Source organism: Montipora capricornis, chromosome 13 (assembly GCF_036669925.1).
Source record: "Montipora capricornis isolate CH-2021 chromosome 13, ASM3666992v2, whole genome shotgun sequence".
Lineage (NCBI taxonomy): Eukaryota > Metazoa > Cnidaria > Anthozoa > Scleractinia > Acroporidae > Montipora > Montipora capricornis.
Genome location: NC_090895.1, coordinates 26,451,742 through 26,475,631, shown reverse-complemented (window position 1 = coordinate 26,475,631; position 23,890 = coordinate 26,451,742). Strand labels below are relative to the sequence as shown.

At 40.3% G+C, this 23,890-nt stretch overlaps 1 protein-coding gene across 2 annotated transcripts; it reads left to right on the top strand.

The window, feature by feature from the left end:
- The first annotated feature begins 1,683 nt into the window (after positions 1-1,683).
- Positions 1,684-23,434, top strand: LOC138030957 (AMP deaminase 2-like). Of its 2 annotated transcripts, XM_068878813.1 has the most exons (15): positions 1,684-1,841; positions 2,828-3,231; positions 5,090-5,279; positions 7,074-7,311; positions 10,455-10,584; positions 12,351-12,482; positions 12,882-12,944; positions 13,523-13,577; positions 13,993-14,233; positions 14,942-15,068; positions 16,031-16,194; positions 17,658-17,778; positions 18,632-18,805; positions 21,892-22,002; positions 22,930-23,214. In XM_068878813.1, the coding sequence occupies exons 1-15, from the start codon at positions 1,784-1,786 to the stop codon at positions 23,080-23,082; spliced, it is 2,361 nt and encodes a 786-aa protein (XP_068734914.1). In that variant the 5' UTR covers positions 1,684-1,783; the 3' UTR covers positions 23,083-23,214. The 2 variants fall into 2 exon arrangements, with proteins under 2 accessions (XP_068734914.1, XP_068734913.1); XM_068878812.1 differs by lacking the exon at positions 1,684-1,841 and having other exon boundaries at positions 2,627-3,231; positions 22,930-23,434.
- The last annotated feature ends 456 nt before the right edge of the window (positions 23,435-23,890 follow it).

Genomic DNA, 23,890 nt, shown 5'->3' with positions numbered 1-23,890 from the left:
CCACGGCAACGACAACGCCAAAAAGCAGTAATATTATTGGTTAAAAAGGGAAAAAATGATCGTGCTGCACGAGCGGTACGCATTTTTGTACATTTCTCTACCGTATAATACAACGTAACATGACCACTTTTCAGGTTTTGACAACAACGTGGACAAACAACAGTGAATCTTTCTTTCTCTCTCTTTATTTCAAATTAAATCAGTACATAACAATCTGACCAAGATGAAAACACCGTGAAACACTTAGAATAGCTCACACTACTGGTTTGAAGTGACGTTTTCGTCGCCGTAGCAGTCGTGATTTCTTAAACTTCCTCCGACTCTCTCCAAATGGTGAAAGGCATGTCATGGCTAATGACTCGCCTATCTTTCGTCATCTTTCGATTCAGTATCAGAGGATCCAGGGTGCATTTCCCTCGCAGCTATATCTGGTAACTGCGCAACTGCAGAGGTCCGTTGTTTAGTTTACTTGCCAATCTCGACCCCAGAGCTCTTCTCTTGGTCGATCCGAGGCTCTGGTGACGAGAATGGTTTCCTTACCGGATGAATTTTCGAATATTTTCAATAGAGGAGCTGAGATGGTCTAATTTTCATTACTTCGAATTGTTCAAAGTTTTGACTTTCATCACGTCTCTCCAAATGGATTTAAAACAACATCCATAGAAGGTTATTTTTAGGTGGCCGCATTATTTCGGCAAATACCCCCGGTCACCACGCCCAGGTTAAAACTCGCGCTCGCTACCCTATAGCTGACCCTAACTGGTGAACTCGCTCACGTAGGCAAGTTTGCTCACCATGCATAGGCCGTTGCTTTGCCCACAATACTCAACCTTATGGTTGCGTGAGATGTGTGTGAGCTTGTTATAAGAGTCTCTTTTAATTGTCTAATTTTTCGGGCAATTTCCTGCTCAACCAACTGTTTCATTCCGTTCCTGTTCCACTTCACTGCATGACCCGGTAAAGCGAGGGCAACCCTGAAACCAGTAATCCGGAATCCGGAATCACAGTCATTGCGTTACCAATACAGAGGGCAAAAACTATCCTAAATATTCATAAAAGCTAACCTTAGACCCAAAAACGTTTGTTTAGGCCTAATTAGGCATAAGGTTAGCTTTTATGAATGTTTAGGATAGTTTTTACTCTCTGTATTGGTAAAACAATGACCTGTGATTCCGGATTCCTGATTCCTGATTTTAGGGTTGCCCGTAAAGCGAGGCGTAGGCGAGTTTTACAATTAGGACGCAGCTCTTTACAACCTCTGATTTCATTGAATCCCTTTAGGACACAGCTCTATTGTGTTTTACGAGTTTAATTAACGTAGGCGAGGGTCACCGGTATTCATTCAAGCTTTTAGATCATACCGCCTCGACCTTTTCATTGTTTACTTTCCGGCTCTGCCCAATGCTGCATGAAAAATAGGCGGTTATTTTTAGCTGAGAAAAACGATATGGTTAAATGATCGGTCGACGCGATCTGTATATCCCCATTGCATTCACTTGATCAGTAGTAGGAAATGGTAGGGAGGGTTGCACTTTTTTCTTTTAGAAAATTGAGGAAATTTTCCAATCTTCTATGTGAACAGTGCAAAATAAAAGATCATCATTGTTCACTTCGATCACAGCAAATGTCACGAAATGTCACGGGTTTTTCGTGACTTCCGGTGAAATGTGGTAAACATGCGAACGAGGTGAACCTACCGACTTCGTTGACGGTGTTAAATAGAAATATTCGCCAGAAAAACAGACGTTGAATATCAAATAATCTCGTTCGTCGATCTTGTACCATGATGGACACCGAGAGATGTGAGTTAGCTGAAGAAGGAGCAATAGCCGTTGATGAAGGTGAATCGACAACCTTTGTTGAAAAGTAGAAGTAGAAATGGATTGTTTTAATTTGTACCTGTTTGCTACCCTGGCGGCCGGCGGGTGATCGACACAAAAAATGAATCAGAAAATCTCATATTTATTCCAACACATCCCAATGCTTGTATGCATTTCGATCGGCGAATTCAGGACCAGTGGTAAAAATTTACCTAAATCAAGTTAATACAGGGGCCCACACACTGTATCTAAAGTTCCTTTGATGAATTCACGAATTGCGAAATATTATTTTCAATAAAATTGAAGCTCGTAATTTTAAATGGGCATTTCGATCCAATTTTTTTACTTCTCTCGACGATTGTGTTCGATGGTTGAATCAGTCAACATTTGCCAACGGACAGCAAATCCACAAGATAGCTAACAGGGATCGATTGTTTCATTTTTTTTTCATGTTTGTACGATGTGATTCGCGTTTCTAAAGGTCAGTTAACAGAAATCAGCTGATTTTCAAGAGCTTATTACGCTCCGTAAAATTGCCATACTTGGAATACGTTCTTGATTTTCATAATTATCGCAAGAAATATTTCTTGGGGTTTTTGGAATGAGCTTATGTGGATAAAAGAATATAATATTTTTAGGAACCCCATCTATTTTCTCCCGTGAATTGGAAGAAATTATCTCGCCACAGGTATTGCGGTTTCAATCTTAATTCTTTCCTATGCTGCTGTTATAAGTGTTGAAAATTCAGCAGAGCTTTTTGCAAGATATAAATTTAATAGCTTCTTGCGTCGACAATACGCCAATCCAAGCACTCGTAAGATATGTACTGTAGCTTAATTTTAACCAATCAAACCTGGGATTAAGTTCTGGATTAGCTCCCGGCAAAATGGCCGACGACTGGAAACACATCGAGCGACCTGTAAATCTATCGTTGAATATTCCTGAGAAAGGAGAAGGAACTCCAGAGGCATCCAGTTCTAACGAACGCGAACACGTTTTTTCTCCAGATTTAGCCAGACGGCAGCGTATTTTTAGCGAATCTCCAAAGTTTGCTTCCGCGGTGGGAAAGGTAATTGCACAAAAAAGACACGATGTTTTCCATACTTTGCAAGAAACTTTGGAAGTTCTCAAAGACGAGGCTGAGGTTTCAAGAGATTCGCACAAGAAAGAAGGCTTATGGTGTCATCCTTTTGAAATACCTCGGCATCCAATAGAAAAGATTGCGTTAAAAAATGAGGAGGTCGCTTTGCAATTGGAAAGGCAACACTCGAAAATGATGGGAAGCTTGACTCCGGATGACTTTAGCGACTTGGAGGAAGCTGTGACGAAAGAAGACACGGCCGATCACATGAACCAAGAAGATTTCCCTTTTTATCAAAAAGTTTCCATATCAGGTGGAGACATCAGTGGGGTATGTACTGTCTTGTCCGAATTTCTAGCAGCCTCATTTTCAAAGCGAGGCAAAGTAACCCTATTCGCCCCCAAGGGGGATTTTTCCTTCAGCACCAGGAATGGCAACCTCTAAATGGTTCAAAAGCAGGAAGTCAGCAGATCATTGAGTTCCAGCCCTTTTGCAAACCAATAGTGGTTGCGAAGACGTAGGAAAATAGACTCTCACAATCATTGCATATTGTTTGCAATTAGCCATAGGTCACTATTCTTGTTGCTGAGAGGAAGACTGAAGGCTTCTGGGGAAATAATTAGTGAATATTTTTGAATCTGCAACTTTTTTCCGGATTTAAAATTTATTCCCATCCACATGTAGCATATTCAAATCGAATTTGCCCGTCCACACGCATCTGAAACAATACCGGATTCACTCTGGTACTCAGGACTCCTCAAGGAAACAGAGGTAACAAAGCATACGCCATGTAGCCCTGGACAGCCATCTTGAGAATTGATTTCACGGTGAGGAACTGGGCTCAATCTTGTTACGTTATCCAGATTGAAAATTTTCTGGATTTAGCGTCCACACGGTTCCAGATTCATAGCAGATTAAAAAATATCCACTCTGGAGAGCGTATTAGAAAAGTTCCGGATTTGCCAGCGAATTCAACAGATACATGTGGACAGAAGGCATCTGGAAAGAAAAAGTTGCGGATTCAATCACGCACCGGTGGCTCAGTTGGTTGAGTACCGGGCTGTCACGCGGGAGGTCGTGAATTCGACTCTGGCCTGACTAACACTCAGGGTCTTAAAATAACTTAGGAGAAAGTGCTGCCTTTGTAATTACATCTGCAAATGGTTAGGCTTTCAAGTCTTCTCGGATAAGGACTGTAAACCGGAGGTCCCGTCTCATAGCCCTGGTTGGAAATTAAATAGTATGGGACATTAAAGAATCCATTCACTGTTCGATAAGATTAGGGGACGTAGTCCCCGGTGTTGGGTTCTGACCTTATCTGAGCGGGGGCATCTTTCACTTCCTTAAAATTAATTGTAAACTGCGTAACAAGCAGTCTGGCTAAAGTCCCCCACAAAGTATTGTAAACTAGTCCTGAAAAGCCCCGTGGGGAGAGACTAATAGCCTCACTTCACTTATCTTCAAAAATATCCAGATATGTGTGGACGGGACCTTAGTAATAGACCACTTTTGATATATTAAAATTCAGCTTGATAGTGAGGCTTAAAGGACACAAACAAAAGAAATGAATAAACATGTTCATTCAGTTTCCATTGTTTGTATCCTCTCGGCCTGGCTGCCAAGCTGAGTTTTAATATATCGAAAGTGGTCCATTCAAGTGAGCCAAAGAGGCGAGGGAAGAATGGGGAGAGAGGGAGTTGTAGGTACTGCAGCCTTTGCACTAAGTCACCGACCCATTCACATAATCGGATTGGTTTGTTGACAATGGACCACTGTCACATTTTTTTTGACAAGTTAATTACTTCTTGTCAGATGGTGATGTCAATCTGTCTTCGATTTCCCAAGGAGGTTTCTGTGGTAGGTTTCGGTCATTTGTCCTTTCAAATGAACCACTTCTCACTCTCTTCCCGTTCTCCCTTCGGCTCCCATGGGTGATTAAAGAGGGTGGCTTGACTGACTTAGCAGGGACTGCTAGCAGTCTAGGAGTGGGTAAACCAGAGTATCCAGAGAAAAACCTGTCTGAGCAGAGTAGAGAACCAACAAACTCAACCCACATTTGACTCCCAAGTCTGGAAATGGAACTCGGGCGACATTGGTGGGAGGCGAGTACTCTCACTAATGCGCCATCCCTGCACCCCTTATTGCTATCATCGCTGTCTAGTAAATTCCTAAAAATGTTTGATTTCAGGTATCAATAGATGAACTTCAGCAAGCAGCAAAGCTTTTGATAGAGGCTCTTTTTGTAAGAGCGAAGTACATGGCACTGAGTTTACAAAATTTTTGTCCAACAACTGCTCGTAAACTGAAGACTGTTCATAGTGATTATGATGTGGATGTTCACTTTCCAATGAAAAGAAATATCAGTATGGAGGAATATGGTAATTTCCTTTTCAGTTAGTTTGTGTTATCAGATCCATTTGAGCAGCAGATAAGTCATTAATAAAAGTTGAGTGCGTTCCAGGAGTTACATCATGGTTAGTTTTATACCAAGTACTGCCACATTTTTCTGTGAGAAAGTTCTTTCTCCACGGCATACTGGAGAAGTTGACATGATGTTAGAATGTAGTCACAGTCGTTTTTTAACTGCCTTCACCATAAAATGCAGATTCCGATAGAGCAGCTATTTGTGACTTTGTTAAATTTTCTTCAATTCAAAGCCTAACACTACAGACTGAGGAGACTACAAATCAACTTAATCAAGTGAAGCTATGATCTTACAGTTATGAACGCAATTTTAGCAATAACGTAGAGAAGTCTGAAAAATTCAGGACTTCAATGGGGTTTGAATCCGTGACCTTATGATGCTGCTAGAACACTCTAACTAACTGAGGTATGAAACCACTGATGTCGGGAGCTGGTCATTTGTGGATTCTAATGTTACTGTGATGAATGAATCAACAATGAAATGATATGTGAAATGACCCACAAATGACCAGCTCCCAATGTCAGTGGCTTCATAGCTCAGTTGGTTGGAGTGTTGTACCAGTATTGCAAGGTTATGGGTTCAAACCCTGTTGAAGTCCTGAATTTTTCAGGTTTCTCTATGCAATTGTTAAAATTGCGTTTATAACTGCAAGGATCATACATGTAGCTTTACTTGATTTCATATCCGCAGTTCAATATATGATGCATTTCATATATAATTTCATTTGTTAAATCAACTTAAGGCCCTTGAAATAAAATCAAATCAAGTATTGTTTTTAATGAGAGAAGAAAACTTGAGTATCTGGGCCCAGTTGTTCGAAAGCCGATTAACCTAATCCAGGATTAGCGTAAACTTTTCTTTCATGTTTTCAACCTTTTGTTGAAAGTTTATTTGCTTATTTTTGTTTTTCCAGATTGACTTCTTCTAATGTAAAGTTTTGCCAAATAACAGCGTTGAATAGCATTTGGGAGTAGAGAAATAAACTCCTTGGTTAACTTTTAATCTGGGATTAGCGTTAATCGGCTTTTGAACAACCGGGCCCTGGAGAAGAGGGGAGAACCATCAAACTCATGCGACATCATGTATTAGGGTGTTGATCTTGAGGAACAACCCAGGGTGTCATTTGTGGAGGGCAAACAGGGCTAAAACTTAACTCCAGAACTTGTTGGCCAGCTCATCCACTTTCATTGATTTCATGGTTGTCTGGGACATCATTAATTGGCCCTGGATTGTCTCAAGGATTTTTGAAATGACAGCAAAGTACTTTGGGTGAAGCTGGAGTCACATTGCAACAGCAGAAAAATCAAAATGGCATCTCATTATGGATCAATCATCTCAGAATTCGTAATGGTTAATCCCTATTTGAATTGTCCACTTAAAAAACTAAAAGTTTGCTGTATTCAGTTAAGTTTAAGTTGGGAAAAAGAACTGAAAGGTCACCAAATTAAACAACTAGTCATTTTATTTTTCTTGAAACTTTGCACTTTGCAATATATCATGCTGAATTCGTTGGTATCATAGTCGCATATCAGATGATTAAATCTCAAGTTTTAGTCACCCTGGTTCTTCTTAAAGCCGCCATGGGTGACCTGGGGACTGCCAAGTTTTAGCCTTGGGCAAATGCTCTCAACACTGGGCCAATGCTTTATGCTGGATTTTTAATGTTAACAATCTCCATGAAGTAATTTCCTTTGTTTCAGAGCAGGAACAACTCTGAGTTGACTCTTGATTTTGAATTTGTCATCAGATACCTGTTTTCAGTCTTTCGCAGTGCAGTCACCTTACGATATCGAAGTACCAGGTGATTGTGGATACCTTTTTGACATGATTGATGGTGTTGTTCAGATCACAGCTTGTAAAAGGATAACTAGTGGTCTTGCGACGGTCAACGACAATGCCAAGGCAGTTGAACACCCGCATCCAAACTTGCAAGAATTTTTTGAGGATCAAAATATTCTGCTAGCTCTTTCAACCCACGGACCTATGTGAGTATAAAAAGGCTGTTCACACTAGGAAGGTCTTTAGGGATGTTATTATCCAATTTTTTGTTATAAATTGTGTTCCTAGTATCAAGGTTAATCCTTTTCTGCCCAAGAGTAACACTTATAGATTTTACTCCGTAAAGCCGCGGCTACATGAGCAATTTTTGCTTGTGCTGGTGATGTGATTTTTTCAAACTTTGTCGCGTTGCCAGCGTGAGATGAAAATAGGGACCTTAAGCACGTGTGTTTTTGAGATGCGGACGGCAACCGGGAGTGACCTGTTTTCCCTTTCAACTTGTCTTCAGTCAACCACATTTATAGTGCTAAGTATCTTTCCTCCATTAGAGATGATTAGTATAAAAATCAAGGAGACACCACTGTCGTGGCACGCGAAATGTTCTCTTCCGGTTGCCGCCCGTGTCTCAAAAACGTGTGTGCTTAAGCTCCCTATTCACATGTGTAGCCACCTTTGAACTGGCGAGGCGAAAAAATCGCAAGAAAAAAGTCACCAGAGTTGAAACTTTCACGTCAAAATTGCAGAGATAGTTGCCCGTGTAGCCACCCTGCAACTATTTGCCCGCACTTGCGACGTGACTAAAGAGTATTTAGCCAATGAAATTAAAGTAGGAATGTCTGTTTATAGTGCCCAGGTCTCTTAAAGTATGCGATTCGTTCGACCTTCAATTTGTCGGCAAAATTTGTCACAAGTGTAGCTGTTGCTGGTAAAATCCGTTCTCAGGTTGAATCTGTTTTAACCTAGTAGGTTAAATTCGTGATCAGCATTTTACCTAGGTTGAATTATGCACTCAACCTAGCTTAACCACCCCCCCCCCAAAAAAAAAGGATACTTATACCTTCCCTCCTCAAGCTCTGCTCTGTCTTACGCATCTCAACACATCTTCTTAATCATCGATTTCTGTATTGATGCACTCACTGTGTATTTATGCACTCACCGGTACTCAAACTCGCACCCTCCAGATCTGTACTACTGTGTCTGTGCCACTACACTACAACGATGAACATGCTCAACCTACCACAGTTCTTTTTATTATTTACTTTTCTATGATTGGTGTAATAGCTAATCCTAACTGGACCCTAATTTTTCTCGACACTTAATTTAGACTCCAAAAAAGTTTCTTCAATCCATCTGAGTGCATATTCAACCTAGGTAAAATGAGGATCACCAATTCAACCTGAAAACGGATTTTACCGGCTACATAGCGCTCGTGCAGCTGCGGCTTAAAGCCAGACGATTTTACTTATCAACGGGGGCACCCTACGGTGCCTGACGAGTGAATGGGTTAACCTGTCAGAAACTATGTCCCCTCCATTAAAGGCTGCAAATGATGAAGTAGTTGGCTGGGAGGCTACCAGAAACCACACACCTTTACCACAGGCCTCCAATGGGGTGATAGAACAAGGACAGAATGAATGAGTACCGGTAATAAAGTAAAATTAATGGACGACTGTCTCATTATCCCATAAAATTTGAGATCTAAATTATGAATTTAAATTTCATCCCCTGGTTTGATTCCTGGGAGTGAGACTGGGGCATCCCCCGGCCACCTGAGGGGCCAATGGGTTAACCAGTCAAATACTATGTTCCCTCCATTAATAAAGTCATTAAAGTCATGACACATCCTTAAGGACATTCGCGCGAAATTTTTTCAAAACTGATTTTCTTCTGAAACTTTTACCACTGTAAGATGATGAGTTAGTTATGTCAGAAATGTAAAAAAAATGGGGGGTCACCGACTTCGTTTTGGAGAGAACATGCCCGGAAAAACACCCAAAATGTGACAAAATCGGGCTTCGTTATCAAATAAGGCCAGTGTCTGTAAACCCAAATATATTGCAATTAAATCTTTGAAGTGAAATCTTCTCTGCCAAATATTGTTTAAGTGGACTAATTAAGTGAATTTAGTCAACTGGTGAGGTTCCCTTAAAGATCAAGTTCGCATTTAGCGACCACAGTTTCACGCGCCTTGCAGCCGCAAGATGGCAGGATTTGATGTCCCGTGAGCAGAAATCTTGAAATTTTTTTGAACTTCCCACATTGATTTTTTGTTCATTTTTGGACAACGTGGAGATAATTGTAAATAAAATCCGTTTCTGGAAAGAAAAATAGGGGTCACCGAACGCCCAAGACCATTAAATCCAGGCAAAGCTATAGCAATGGCCTTTTGCCCTATCAGTTCTCATTTTATTACTTAGCGCGCGCGCTCGTGTATGACGTGGCGTGTGCATTTGCGTGCGCAGTAAGGATGCGCAGAAACAATTGGCGCGAACGTCCTTAAAGCCATGATTTAATAGGCACATGGTCCAGTTGCCATGGAGCTACAACCCTAGCTGAGATGTTTGCAAATACACCCCTCTTTCTACTTTTTGGGGAGAGTAATTCCAAGGTACCGGTATGTTTATTTGTAACCCACAAGTAAACCTTGTGAAGTTTCTCCCCAGCTATGGTCGCGTTGATGGAGGAGGGAGGGGTGGGGGGCGGAGAGCTCTAACCAATGAACCAACCATGCCCCCTCCACCCCTCCCCTCCCCTCCCCCCCCCCCTCAAAAAAAAAGTGCACTTGAAGAGAGCTGGTGGTGGTAAGTTTTCCGCAAAACTTGCTTTTGTTTAATATTGCCTGATACTTCTGACAACAGCAAGATTTTATTGCAGCTAGAAAAAATCTTAGCACCTTCCTCCATGTCTTTTCTTTCAAGATGCTTGCTATCACAGTCTGTACTTGAGCTACCAAAACAAAACATAGTTATGAAAGGAAATTCTGCTGTTAAAGAAACAACCAAACAAAGAAATAAAGAAAGAAAGAAAGAAAGATAAAAGGCTGATTAGGGTGAAATTTCAGTTTCCTAAAGTTTTTCAGTATTAAAATCTTCCTCTCTGTCCGTGTTACCAGCCCTTAATAGGCGATACTGATATAGGGTAGCATAGAGCAGTGTCTTATTGTAACCCTGGGAAGTATTCAATCCAAGGGATACACTCAATCCCTGAAAGTTTAATATTAAAGGAAAGAAGAGGAAAATAGGTATACTGTACGTTGACAATAACATTAGTGCTATTTCAGTTAATGCTGGATCAAAGAATCAGTGTTACTTTGTTTATTCAGAAAACAGTTTTTGATTTTGTGTCTTAGTAAATCATTTGCCTATCGTCGCCTGAAATACCTGGAATCCTGCTTTAGTCTCCATAATTTGTTAAATGAAAACAGAGAGTTAGCAGCTATGAAGGAAGTTCCTCACAGAGACTTCTACAATGTCAGAAAGGTAGGATTGAAATAATGAAATGTTTTTTTTCCTTAATAGGGGTCCTATGAAAGGTTATCATCTGCATCAAGCTAAATGGAGGCAGAGTGGCTGGGAAGTCCAGAATCCTCAGTGGCATTAGTAATGCCCTTCAGTAGTGAGGGGGCTTCCCAGTACTGAGGGGGATTCCCAGGGCTTTCAATAAAATTTGAAGTTAGTGGCTGGTTTGAGTAGAGTAACCAACTGCTGTTATTGTCAAAATGACTGTTAATCTTTCTGAGGTTTAAAAAAATCTGTCTTAATTACTTCAATTTGGTGAAAAAAGAAGCTGACTTCTTTGACTAAAATAGCCAACATGTTTTGTTGGCTGTCGGTGCTTACTGAAACCACTGGATTCCGACAACTCATCTTTAAGATGTGGCAAAGGGCAAAATTTTGTTAATTACCTTTAATTACTGGCTTCTTTAATTACTGGTAAATCATCTTTATGATATAATTTACAGAGCCACTTTAATCTTCTTTTAAGTAGTAATAATAATAATAATAATAATAATAATATTTGTATAGCGCTCATATCCTAATCGCTCATGGCGCTTAACAAGGTTAAAAGATACTAACTTAAATAATACTTACAATAATTATAATAATATTACTATATTAAGAAGTAAAAAGTGACTAAGAAATAAATCAACAAATAAGAAATTAAGTAGAAGAACAATCACAAAATAAAGAACGACTTTTTACAAATTATTTAGCAAAAAGATAAATTTTAAGAGATTGTTTAAAACGATCAAATGAGGGTGATCTACGCAGCACCAGTGGAAGCATATTCCATAATCTTGGAAATACGGAGAACGCTCTATCTCCGTAAGTCTTTGTTAGTTACCTTGGCTGATCTAAAAGCATATTTGTAACAGACCATAGTGATCGTGAGTGGGAATGAAATGTTAGCAAATCAGAAGGATAGGCTGGAGACGCTCCATGAATGGACTTACATACTAATAATAAAATTTTAAAAACTATACAATAATGAATTGGGAGCCAATGAAGATCTAACAAAACAGGAGTGATATGCTGAAACTCTGAACATATTGCAGTTTCTGTATCTGATATTTTGGACAACCAAAGAGTAAAGAATCACAAACTGATTTACATTACATTAACTCTTTGTAAAAATGCATGCAAAGTAGATTGTGACGTCAAATCAGGAATAGACCCACTCCCCTTCTGACTCGGTTGTGAACAAAAGATGCTTGGATTTTCGCAACTTTCAAAGCCTATAAAATGGCAGGATTTGTTGGAAAAATGAAAAAAATGGCTGCAATGTGTTTCAAACATCTGAAAAGATTCATTTTAGCGAGAAAAATATTTTGGGGTTAAGGGCACTTTAAGTTTGAGATCACTTAAGGTCATCCAATTGCATATCTCCTCCATACAACACTCGACCCGCAGCCTTGCATTTTCAATTTCCATTGACTCAATTTAAACATAGCTCTAGCTGCGTATCATCGGCATAAAGATGAAAATCCTCTGCAAGGCCACTCAAAGTGACACAAGTTAATGTGACAATAATTTGATTAAAACCATCTGAATATATTGTATTATGTGACACTAGGGGAATATTTCTAATGAATCTTGAAATCTTTTTAGCCAAAAACAAAACATTTATTTTTGCTCTTCTGCATTCAGTCACATAGGAGTATGGTAAAAGAGAAGCTCTGTACGTACATGCATGTATCTTCTAAGTCTGACATATCAATGTAATTTCTGGTGTCTTTTATTATTAGGTAGATACTCATGTTCACGCAGCTTCTTGTATGAACCAGAAACATTTGCTACGTTTTATAAAGAGAAAGATGAAGTACAATGCTGAAGATATTGTCATGGTCCATGAAGGGAGAGAAGTCACTTTGCGAGAGGTAAGTGAACAACTCAATCAGTGAATTTGTTAGTCTTCCCACGTTGATAATTATTTTCAAGACTACTGTAATTTAAGAGTAATAACAATAACATATAACAACAACAAAAACAACAACAACAACAACAATAATAATAATGTTACAAGAGGCATTTTGCTTTGGCTCGAAATAATGTTGTTAGATTGCACCAACCATTTTAGGGATCATAATTTTCTTCATTTTTACATCGAACAATAAATTAATGAAATTAGAGCCTGATTTGAAGGGTACTGTTAGTAGTAAAATACAGGTGTATGGAACAGGTTTATGTTTTTCACAAAGCATCGAAAGTTTTCCAAAAAAGGAAACACTATTGTTGTTTCAGTGCTTATGACTTGCTCTTATTTTTCTCACTTACAGGTTTTTGCAATGCTGAATCTGACACCATACGATCTTAGTGTTGACACTTTAGATGTTCACGCTGTATGTACTAAAAATTATTGTTCTTGTAAATGTTCCAGTTGTGTGCATATATGTGGTTAAATGGGTGGAAAGAATTCTGCTTCCGGCCTTAAATATATAGGGGTGAAACACAGTGTCAAATTATGCCAATGAACCCCTTTGTGTCTGAGGCTACCTCTTTGATAAGTAAAATCGCCTTGCATTTGGCAGAGTATAATCTATAAGTGCCACTCTTAGCAGGGAAAGAGTTTCATTTAATTCTTTCTCTTCAGGGCCCAATTTAAGGCAACATTTATTCTCTGCTGTAAAACGGCCATTGTTTCTCTGGTTACTCCAGGCTCTCTGATCTAAAAGCATGGTTCTCTCTTCCATTATTGTATTTCTAAGTTTTATTCCTGCATCATACAACACATGGGTAGAATATCTGTTCTTTTCTCTGTGTGGGAGGCCAGGATTCTTTGGCCTCTCCAGCTGCTTTTGTTTTGCCGGAAAGCAGAATGTTTACATTTTAATATACAATCTAGTACTTTGTTTATTTCCCTCACATGCTGGTTACATTTTACTCTTAAATAACATTACATGTTATTTTTATTTTTTAGGATAGGAACACTTTCCACCGCTTCGACAAATTCAACACCAAATATAATCCAATAGGTAAGGTTTTCTTTAGCAGTTAATTAATTTCCTTTATGACAGTCTATACGTTTTTCCTTTTTGCTGTTTTTTTTTATCAGACTTATGAAGAATGTGCACACATGAGCATAGTCAATAGTATTATTATTCAAGTGAAGCTATGATCCTTGCAGTTATGAACGCAATTTTAGCAATTGCATAGAAAAACCTGAAAAATTCAGGACTTCAACAGGGTTTGAACCCATGATCTTGCGATGCCGGTGTGATACTCTAACCAACTTCAGGAGCAGTGAAGCCACCGATGTTGAGAGGTGGTCATTTGTGGGTTCAAATGTTGCTATGACGAATCAATCAATCAATCATATATAATTTTGTTCGTTAATATTATTATTTTGCATTAACTTCTTTGTCTTGGTTTTCCGGTTTTTATTCATAGGTGAAAGTAGATTAAGAGAGATCTTTCTTAAGACTGACAACCATATCAATGGGAGGTATTTTGCTGAGATCTTAAAAGAAGTTATTGCCGACTTGGATGAGAGCAAGTATCAGAACGCAGAGCCCAGGTTGTCTATTTATGGCCGATCTCAAACGGAATGGGACACATTGGCTTCGTGGGCAGTCGGCAACAATGTGTATTCTGATCATGTGCGTTGGCTTGTGCAGATTCCTCGGCTGTTGTGAGTGTTACTTTTAAGTGATTGCTTCTGATGTCTTTATTCGAGGTTGGTTTCAGTTTACTGATCAAACATTAGTCAAAGAGCTCAAGATGGCTGGATATTGGCCTCGTTCTTTTTTTCCGTGTTTATGGGCCTTGACTTCGTCTTGGTCCATAAACACGGAAAAAAAGAACGAGGCCAATATCCAGCCATCTTGACCGAACAAGCTTGGTCAATAAAGTATTTATTACAGGGGATAAAACACCAAAAAAATGAGCGGGCAGTATAGCTCAATCTTGCCTGCTCACGTAGCCAATCACGGCACAGGATTTGGTTCATCTTGCCCGGTCACGCAGCTAGTCATATAATAAACTTTAATTTTGTTGTCTTCAAAACTGTCATCATCATTATCGTCATTGTCATCATCATCATCACCGTCATATTCATTATATCATCCCAACACCAGCATCATATATTATCATCATTGTCACCATCATTAAACTCATCCCACTTCCACCCACGTTAACATCATCATCTGTATCATGGTTGTTATTGACCTTAATTATCATTATGATCAGTATTGATGATTAGCAATGATGATCATGGTCATTTTGATGGTGCTCTTTTCTATCCTTGTCATCATCAATATCTTAAAATTTACTAACCAGAACTATTTTTGAGAATTTAGTCACTTTGTCACTTTCTTTCTAAATTTTGTATTTTGGACAGTGATGTCTACCGATCCAAGAATATTGTTAAGAATTTCCAAGAGATGCTGGAGAATATCTTTATTCCTTTGTTCGAGGTGACAGTCAACCCGCAGTCTCATCCAGATCTGCACAAATTTCTTACACAGGTAATGCAGACTCAGCAGACTGAGTGTTTGCTAAAATAGGCATCTGTTAACTCAAAGACTATGGCTCGCACAACATGTTCTCACACAATCCGCATAACTCCCATTACCATTGCAAGTGCCTTGTGAGGCAGTGTAACCCAGTGGTTAGGGCGCTTGCCTTGAGATCCGGAGATCCCGGGTTCAAGACCCGCTCTGACCACTCGTTGAATTTGATCCTGGTAGTCCCTGGTTCAACTTCCCAGCTGCCCTTGTAAATAGCCAACTGGTTTGCCTCCGGCCAGTTGGGATTCTTAACAGTTGTTGTTGTTGTGTTCTGTTGTTTCGTTGATTATTTCATTGGCCCTGAAAAGCCCCTATGGGGAGCGGTCATTTAAGTATGTATTGTATTGTATTAAGTGAGCTAAATGTGACAGCATCAGTTCCACTTGATTGATTGCTACGTGCAGGACAGAGTTGGCTTGCAGAACCCTTGATGCCCTCTTTTTAAAACAACTTGAGATGTGCTCCGTTCGCTATGTTTTCATTCTGATTAATTAACTGAGTGGGCCACACATTGTGGCAGTTTAAATTGTTCCCCATCTGGTCTTGTTCACTTCAGGAAAAAAATGTTAAATTGCAGCTAAACTTCATGGGTCTATTCTTGATTTCATGTCACAAGTTGCTCTGCACCCCTGTTTTCAAAGAAATTTTGCATTGCAAAGCAGTTTGTGACGTAAAATTGAGAATAGGGTACCGTGAAAAATCAACATTGTAATGGGGGGAGGGGGGAAAGTGGGATTTGTCCCAACAGTTTTACCAGGATCCTGGTCAAAAGACCTTGGGGCACTTGTCAAATTTGGCCGAAAAGTAGAGAATTTAATGTTACCAGACAAGCACACCAAGACATGCATCTGTGAATATGTGAACATGATTGTTCAAGGCTTGGTTCAAAGCCGGTTTCTAACCGATTTTGTTGACGACAGGTGATTGGATTTGATAGTGTAGATGACGAAAGCAAAGCTGAAAGCCATTTGTTTTCTCCACAAAGCCCACTGCCTGCTGATTGGACAAATGAGGAAAATCCTCCATATTCTTATTACCTGTACTACCTCTACTCTAACATGGTGGTGCTGAATCATTTAAGAAGGTACAGTTACACCGCATGTTACTCATCTTAAAGTTATTCAGATTATTGCGTTCGACATGAGGAGAACGCAATTTCTAATCTTGGGTATCTTGTGCATAGGGTGAGTTTTAGCAAATTTTAGTTTTTTTAAATTTTTTTAGTTTGTCGGCGTTTTCAGCGCCATATAGCGATACTCACCGGTGATCTATTGTCTGTTGAAGCAAAGGTTCTTTTGTTCTGTGGTTGGCAAAATCTAAATATCAAAAGAATTGTTTGTCAACAGTGAATATCGCTATTGAATTACATCATACGTGCATTGATGCATCATATGCACAAATGACCATCACGCACATCATTATTTTTGAATGTGACTGGCTTTTCACAGTTTATGGTAAATGCACATCTGGTGCGTCGTATTGGCAATGGCTGCAGGATGAAAGCAGAGTTTACTATTGTAATTCTTCTAAACAAAATTGCGGTCAAGTGGTTAGGATACTTGCCTTGAGATCTACAGCTCCTGGGTTCAAGATCTGTTCTGACCACTTGCTGAATTTGTTCCTGGTAGTCCCTGGTTCAACTTCCCAGCTGCACTTGTAAATAGCCAACTGGTTTTCCTCCGGCCAGTTGGGATTCTTAACAGTTGTTGTTGTTGTGCTCTGTTGTTTTGTGGATTGTGTTTCATTGGCCCTGAAAAGCCCCTATGGGGAACACTCAATTAAGTATGTATTGTATTGTATTGTATTGTATTGTATTGTATGGTATCTACATAAAATGAATTCCTTTTGATAATCATCCTAATGTCTTTGTTGTGGCACAGACCCGGGAGGGGGGGCGTGGGTACTCCCATATGGAACAGACGGGGATGCTTGTCGGAAATTTTGAATTTAACCCCTAAAGGAGACCATCTGGGCGTGGCTCAAGCTTTTTGTGACCCCTAAAGGAGACTAATCTGGGCGTGGCTTAAGAAAATTTTGACCCCTAAAAACAAGTTAAAAAGAAAATTTGACTTCTGTTTCTCTTCGCGTAATTCTGTGTTTCTTCGCGGAACCCTAACTGAGTCCTTGGTGGCTTAAAATATTGGCGCTTTGCCCCCCCCCCCCCCCCTTCGCCGGGGGGGGCACAGATGTTACAGATGTTTGGTTGCCTGGACTATATTAGCTCATATTGAGGTCACACTTGGTAGTTTGGTCGTTTAGATAAACATGCAATAAACGAAACGATGGAACAGAACAACAACAACTGTTAAGAACCCCGACTGGCCAGAGGCAAACCAGTTGGCTATTTACAAGTGCAGCTGGGAAGTTGAACCAGGGAATATCGCAACATCCGAGGTCGAAATTTTATTTGAAAAGAAATATCCCATTATCATTATCATGGTAAACTGACTCAGTTGCATCAAATGCACAAGAAAACTCAATGCAGCCATTTTTGTGCCCTTAGAAAATGGCCCTTAATTTTGACTCCTTGCTTTGATTAATACACAGAGAGCGTGGTTTCAACACGTTTGTTCTGCGACCTCACTGCGGTGAAGCTGGTCCAGCTCATCACTTGGTTTCTGCCTTCATGTTAGCTGAGAATATCTCCCACGGTCTACTCTTAAGAAAGGTTTGTGAAGTTTTCTTAAAATAACTGAGGTTGCCTTTGACCATTGTGTTCCGTAGTTACTAAAACATGGAACCAGGCAAAACCAGCCAAAACAACCCAAACCCAACGTGACAGTCACGCAACATCACACAAACCGGTCGTATTAAGGTATATTGTGGATGGTTTTGGGTCGTTTTGGCTGGTTTTGTTGGTGGTTGTAGGTGGTTTTGGCTGGTTTTGGCTGGTTCCATGTTTTAGTAACTACGCATTGTGTCCAAGGATTTCATTGGGCTTGGTGTCGTGTGATAGGTACTCTAGTCTGCATAGAGGGTGTGTTTTCTCGAGGTAATTTGATTTTCTTCTCTCCCACTCAAAAAAAAAAAGGTTTTTGCGTTAATTTTAATTACACCTTTTTCAACAAAGGATGACGTTACAAACTCAGATCCAGTCTTTACCGCGTAAATATTCAACGTGGCCGCTGCTATCGCTTCTCTTGTCGCCAACTCGCACGCCTGATGGCGCATGCTCTGTTATCAACCGAGGAGTCCTGGATACTAGGACGAATCCGGATACGCGTGGAAGGGCAATTCGGTTTGAATCCGGATACGTGTGGTCGTGAAAATTTTCGAATCCGCAAAGAAAATGTTGCTCTCGCCTACCATCAATATCACGGTCCTGATTTGACTGCCTTTACTATCATGTGCAAGATGGTGCTTTTTTGGTTCTTTCCTGTGGCCTGAGAGTTACTTTGTTAGCAATCCATTCGTGTTACTCTTCATAATAATCCAAATTTGATTTGATGTGTCATGCATGATTTGTAATCTCCCGAGGAGAATTTCAAAATATCTTCCTATTTTTTTCATTTTGTTATCAGATTCCGGCCCTGCAGTATCTGTATTACTTGGCCCAAATCGGGATCGCCATGTCGCCCCTTAGCAACAATTCCTTGTTTCTAAACTACCAGAGGAACCCCCTTCCGGATTTCTTAGCACGTGGCCTGATGATATCGCTTTCCACAGATGATCCACTGATGTTCCATTTTACGAAGGCAAGTCGTAATCCAAAATGATATTAGGGACTACAAGGGCAATTCGCCCTTGTCACACGGCGGCCATATTGTCCCGGGAGACCAAAAGAGCTTTGTTTTACCACGCCAAGCCTCACCCCCATGGTTTCCACTGCGAGGCTTGGCGTGGTAAAACGAAGCTTTTTCGGTCTCCCGGGACAATATGGCCGCCGTATGACAAGGGCGAATGACGACGAAAAAAGTCAGTTCCAAATATAAATTGGCGTCATCGTAAGATTATTTCGTCTCGTCCATATCGAGGGCGAAGTATCCAAAAAATTAATTGGTACGAGCAGTTTCAGGTTAAAAACAAGAGTTAAAGGTGTACATTTGTTATGTTTGCTTACATTGGTTGCGGTCGCATTAGGGAGTTAACACTAGTGTTAAAATCAAGTGGTATTGTTCAGTGTTCCCCAAGGGATTCAAAACACCAGAGAGTTGAAACTACAATGAAGTTTTCGTCGGCGTCGCCGTCGTAGATCCTAAAGTTCCTATTGGTACTAGCCTGCGAACGCAGACGTATTTCCGGCGAGAAACGACCGCCGGAAATACGTCTGCGTTCGCAGGCTATATTGGTACGAGCAGTTTCAATGTATAATTTTACCACAATTGCTTGTAATCTCGCAATCTGATTGGCTACTTTGGTGTTGTCGATACGTAACAGTCCAGACAACGCTGCTCGCGTCATGCTCGCGTCAATTGTCACGCAATGTAATCAGGAACGTTCATTTTGGGAAATAAACCAATCATATTGCTAGAAAGTTATAGACAACGCTTGCTCCTTGTCTGTGTCATAATTTTGGTCACGCTCTGAAAGAAACACTTTCTTTGGCGTTGAATATTGTGGTAAAAAAACAAATCGAAAGTGGTTAAGCGTCGTGTGTACTTTTATCGACAACGATATTCTTCATCACAGTGGTCAAAATGTTGTGGACTCATTTTGACTAACGTTTTGACGCGGTCAACATTTGAGTGGTCAACATCTTGACCACTGATGAAATGGTATATGAAATGAATCATATATGAACTGCGGATATGAAATCACTAAAGCTATGATCTACTCCCGCCTGATTTTGACCACTGTGATGCCGAATATCGCTGTCGATAAAAGTACAGACGATGCTGAACCACTTTCGATTTGTTCATAGAGGATGAAAGGTTCACAATTGTATGCTCACGTCGTCATTTAAGCCCAAATTTGGTGATTTCACGTCGTTGTCTTCTACGAGCCTGGAAGGCCAATCAGGCCGGCGCTTATCTCCGGTTTTCGTAGCATGAAGCGACTAGGAGTATTTCTACTCCCCCCTGGATGGGATGCTAGTCCATCGCAGGGTTACCGCCAGCATTAGGTTTGCCGGTACCCTCTTATACACTGGGTGGAGAGAGGCACCGTGAGAGTGAAGTGTCTTGCCCAAGAACACAACACAATGTCTCCGGCCAGGACCCGAACCCGGACCATTCGATCCGGAGTTGAGCACACTAACCATGAGGCCACCGCGCCTCATGAAGTGTACCGCAAAAATACGAGATAAAATGCGTGCCGCGTGTCCAGCACGATTATTCTTCCTCTTTTAACCAATTATATTGTTTCGTTGGTTTACGGTCACCACGCCACCAGGAAGACTCGCCAGTCCAGTGTGTAATTTTAGATATATGAAGAAGACAAACTCGGTAAAGTTTGACTTCAGAAATTTAGCAACTGCATGGTGGCGAGATAACTCCTCTTGGTGGCGACTTTGATTGCATGTTGGTGTCGAGTTCCTGGGTGGCGGGATGACTAGATACTGTTTCGTTGTCCTTGCTGTAGCCGTGCGCGTTGTCGTTTTTTAAACTCCCAAATCTTAGTTTTATACTCCAAGTGATTAAAATGCTATGTAGTTTTCATGTAACTGTGGTGGAACAAGTTTTTATGATTTTCATCGTCGTTTAAAATAATTTATTCACCCTAACCATTCACCCTTTTTTACTGCGGAGCGAGCAGTACCATAATCAGAATTTAAGACAAATCCTTGCAAAATCTCAATGCTTTTGGCCTAGCTGGCTTTTTACCAAACTGCATCGCGGTTTCGACCAGAATTCACTGCACAGGCTGCTCTTGAACTCTTCGTTCTGTGACGCACATTTAAGCGACACTATCTGCAGCAATTACTTTGGCATACGACTTTCGCATGCGACTAGTTTGGGCCATGAGTTCGCCGCAAACCGTGCCGTGTAAATCAGACGTAAGCCACCCTTACGACAGACATTCACGTATCTTGCGCGTTTCAATGATCGAAAGTCATGATATACTGCTAGTTGCATGTGCAAAGGTCGTCTGCAAAAATCATACGTTCTAAATCGCTTTTTCAACCTTCTACGCGGTACGCGGTAACTACCGGAAGGTGCAGAGGTTTCTGCTTGAGTTTTGACCTGGGAAGCCATAGAGGATTTCTGAAGCTTTGAGACCCAAACTAAATCAGATACTCTAGCCAATCTTAACGATCAAATCAAAAGATTAATCAAATGTGCCAATCAGATTTCAAAGAAAAAATGCAAATTTCACTGAGCTGGGGAAACGTTCTTATAGAAGTCACATTTGCGATTGATTGTTTCTCATTGGTCGATCAAATGGACAAGTGGCCAATCAGTTACAGGAGTAAGAAACATCAAAATGAATTGCTAATAAACTAAAACTGCGATATTTAAACTGAAATATTACAGTACATTTATAATTAAGTTCTCCATTTTGACGGGCAAACGACTTTCGCAATAGACCAATTTTGGTATATTAAAATTCAGTCCTAGTCAAAACGCCTCATCTCGAGGCTCTGGAGAATAAATATAAGGATTTGTATGAGTTTATTCCCGAGAGCCTCTAGATGATACTTTCGTTAAGGACTGAATTTTAATATATCGAAATTGGGTTAATCTCAAGGCATTGGCAAAATGAACAGTTCCAGGCAATCGTTACTCAGAACTTCAAATCTCGAAAGATCTATCTATTTTTGCAATTTGTGAGTAATTAACACCTGCCCATCAAGTCAACCCTGCGCTAAGTTTATATTTTACAACACTCTTGTTGTTAACAGGAACCACTGATGGAAGAGTACAGCATTGCAGCGCAGGTTTGGAAGCTGAGTACCTGTGACATGTCAGAGCTTGCAAGAAATAGTGTTTTAATGAGTGGCTTTGAGGATAAGGTAATATTCCGCCAATGCAGTATCTTCCATTGCAATGTTATTGTTATTGTTATTATTATCTGTGAATAACTGTGGTAAATACGATGGAAGATTGTTTGAAAATGTTGATACTGAGACTATGCTTTTGCTTTTTGAGGTTGCGTCTATAGCAGTTTGTGGGCCGAGTGTGTCGCCTCAGTTTCTGTTTTTTTTGTGCCACAAACGGTCTGACAAATCGTCACCCTTGTTTCTCATTTGAGCCTGAAAAATCGATTTCTGACCCAGGCAATATGATTTTCTATCAGATAGTGTAATCTTTGATTTTCATAGTAAAAGGAATCGCTGTAAATACTCGAAAGCTCACCTTCGATCGGAACACACTTCGATATCGATGTTCTTTGTGACTCTGTCAACTCAAGTGGTTTTTCCCCCTGAAAGTTGCTTGTCATGACCTATGCGCTAGGAGTTGTGTGCCAGAAGGTTTTTTGCCTATTCTAGGGCGAGATTAATGGTCTCATTGGTAAAATACACCCTAATAGACGAGTTTTCGCAGTCTTTGCAAGGGTTATTCTGTGACAAGGTGGTAATGGAGGATAATGCAGGAAAAATAATTTGGAAAGGAAATGGTTTCCGCCACTGGCCTCTATTCCACGCTGTGCCAGTCCAACCTTGAGGATAGAACGTATGCATACAACTTTACAGTGATAACATAAGTTTTGTAAGCATGGCTTCCGACAACTGAAAAAGAATTGTCAGCCATGTTGGTGGTCTAACTAAATCCTCCTAGAATTGAACTCCATTTTGTTTCCAAAATTGTCTTGTATTGGTTAAAAAAAAAAAAAGTGGCATTTAAAGGAAACGAAATGGCGGCTGATGACATTACTGGAAAGGCTCTTTAGGAATCTTGCCTACTGACCGCTTATTTGCTTTTAATGATGATCTTTTCAGGTTAAACGTCATTGGATTGGGAACAATTTTAAGAGAGAGGGATCTTCAGGCAATGACGTACACTGTACTAATGTCCCGGATATTCGAGTGGCATTTCGTCACGAGACTTTGGTAGAGGAACTGAGCACGCTGTGCAAGGCAGCACGTGTGTAGACCACGCCCTTTGAACCACGTGCCTGTCCACGCCCTTGCCCTGTACGAATTTATTCGATTAGTCCTTCTCGAACAAATCTGGCGCATTGTAAAGAAACCAATCTCAATATCAACGTATTCAGTTGGCTCACAAACATGCCTGCATATTTCTGTGAGTCTGAAAATAGTTGCAGGGTTAAAAATGAATGTTTATTGCTTTGGTTTTTAAAACAGTTCATTATTATTCAAACGCAACGCAATCATTCTCGTACAAAGACAAGAAAATGAATTTATTCAAGGAGAAATTGGTTTGAATGTTACAGTCCCTTGATTCAAAATAAAACATGCATAGAATTACAATTATAGCTTTATCACAACACGTTTCTAAAATTGCTACAAAGGCAAATGCAACTATTGGTGTTTAAGTTGTCATGTGTCGGTGAGAAGGATGGAAAAGTAGTTGCTTGGCAACCCGAAAAGTCGATAGACCATTTTCGAATTCTTACGGCTGGACTGGATATAGCATGAAATGGAGGCTGATGCGGGCAAATCTTTTCAAATGCAAATTAATTTGCCCGCATTAGCCTCCATTTCATGCTAGATCCAGTCCAACCGTTAGAATACGAAACTGGCCTATTGTGAAACGGCCAACCGCTTGTTTTGGAAAGCTGATCTTTTCACATGTTTTCCAAAGTAACAAAAGCGTAAAAATGACTGTGAGGTTTGACGAATTAGATCCTCTCCGTTCTTAAGATTCAAAGGGAATTGTAACACCTGAAATGGCCCGTAAAGTTTCGGGACTTTCGAGAAACGGACCCTTGGTTTTTTT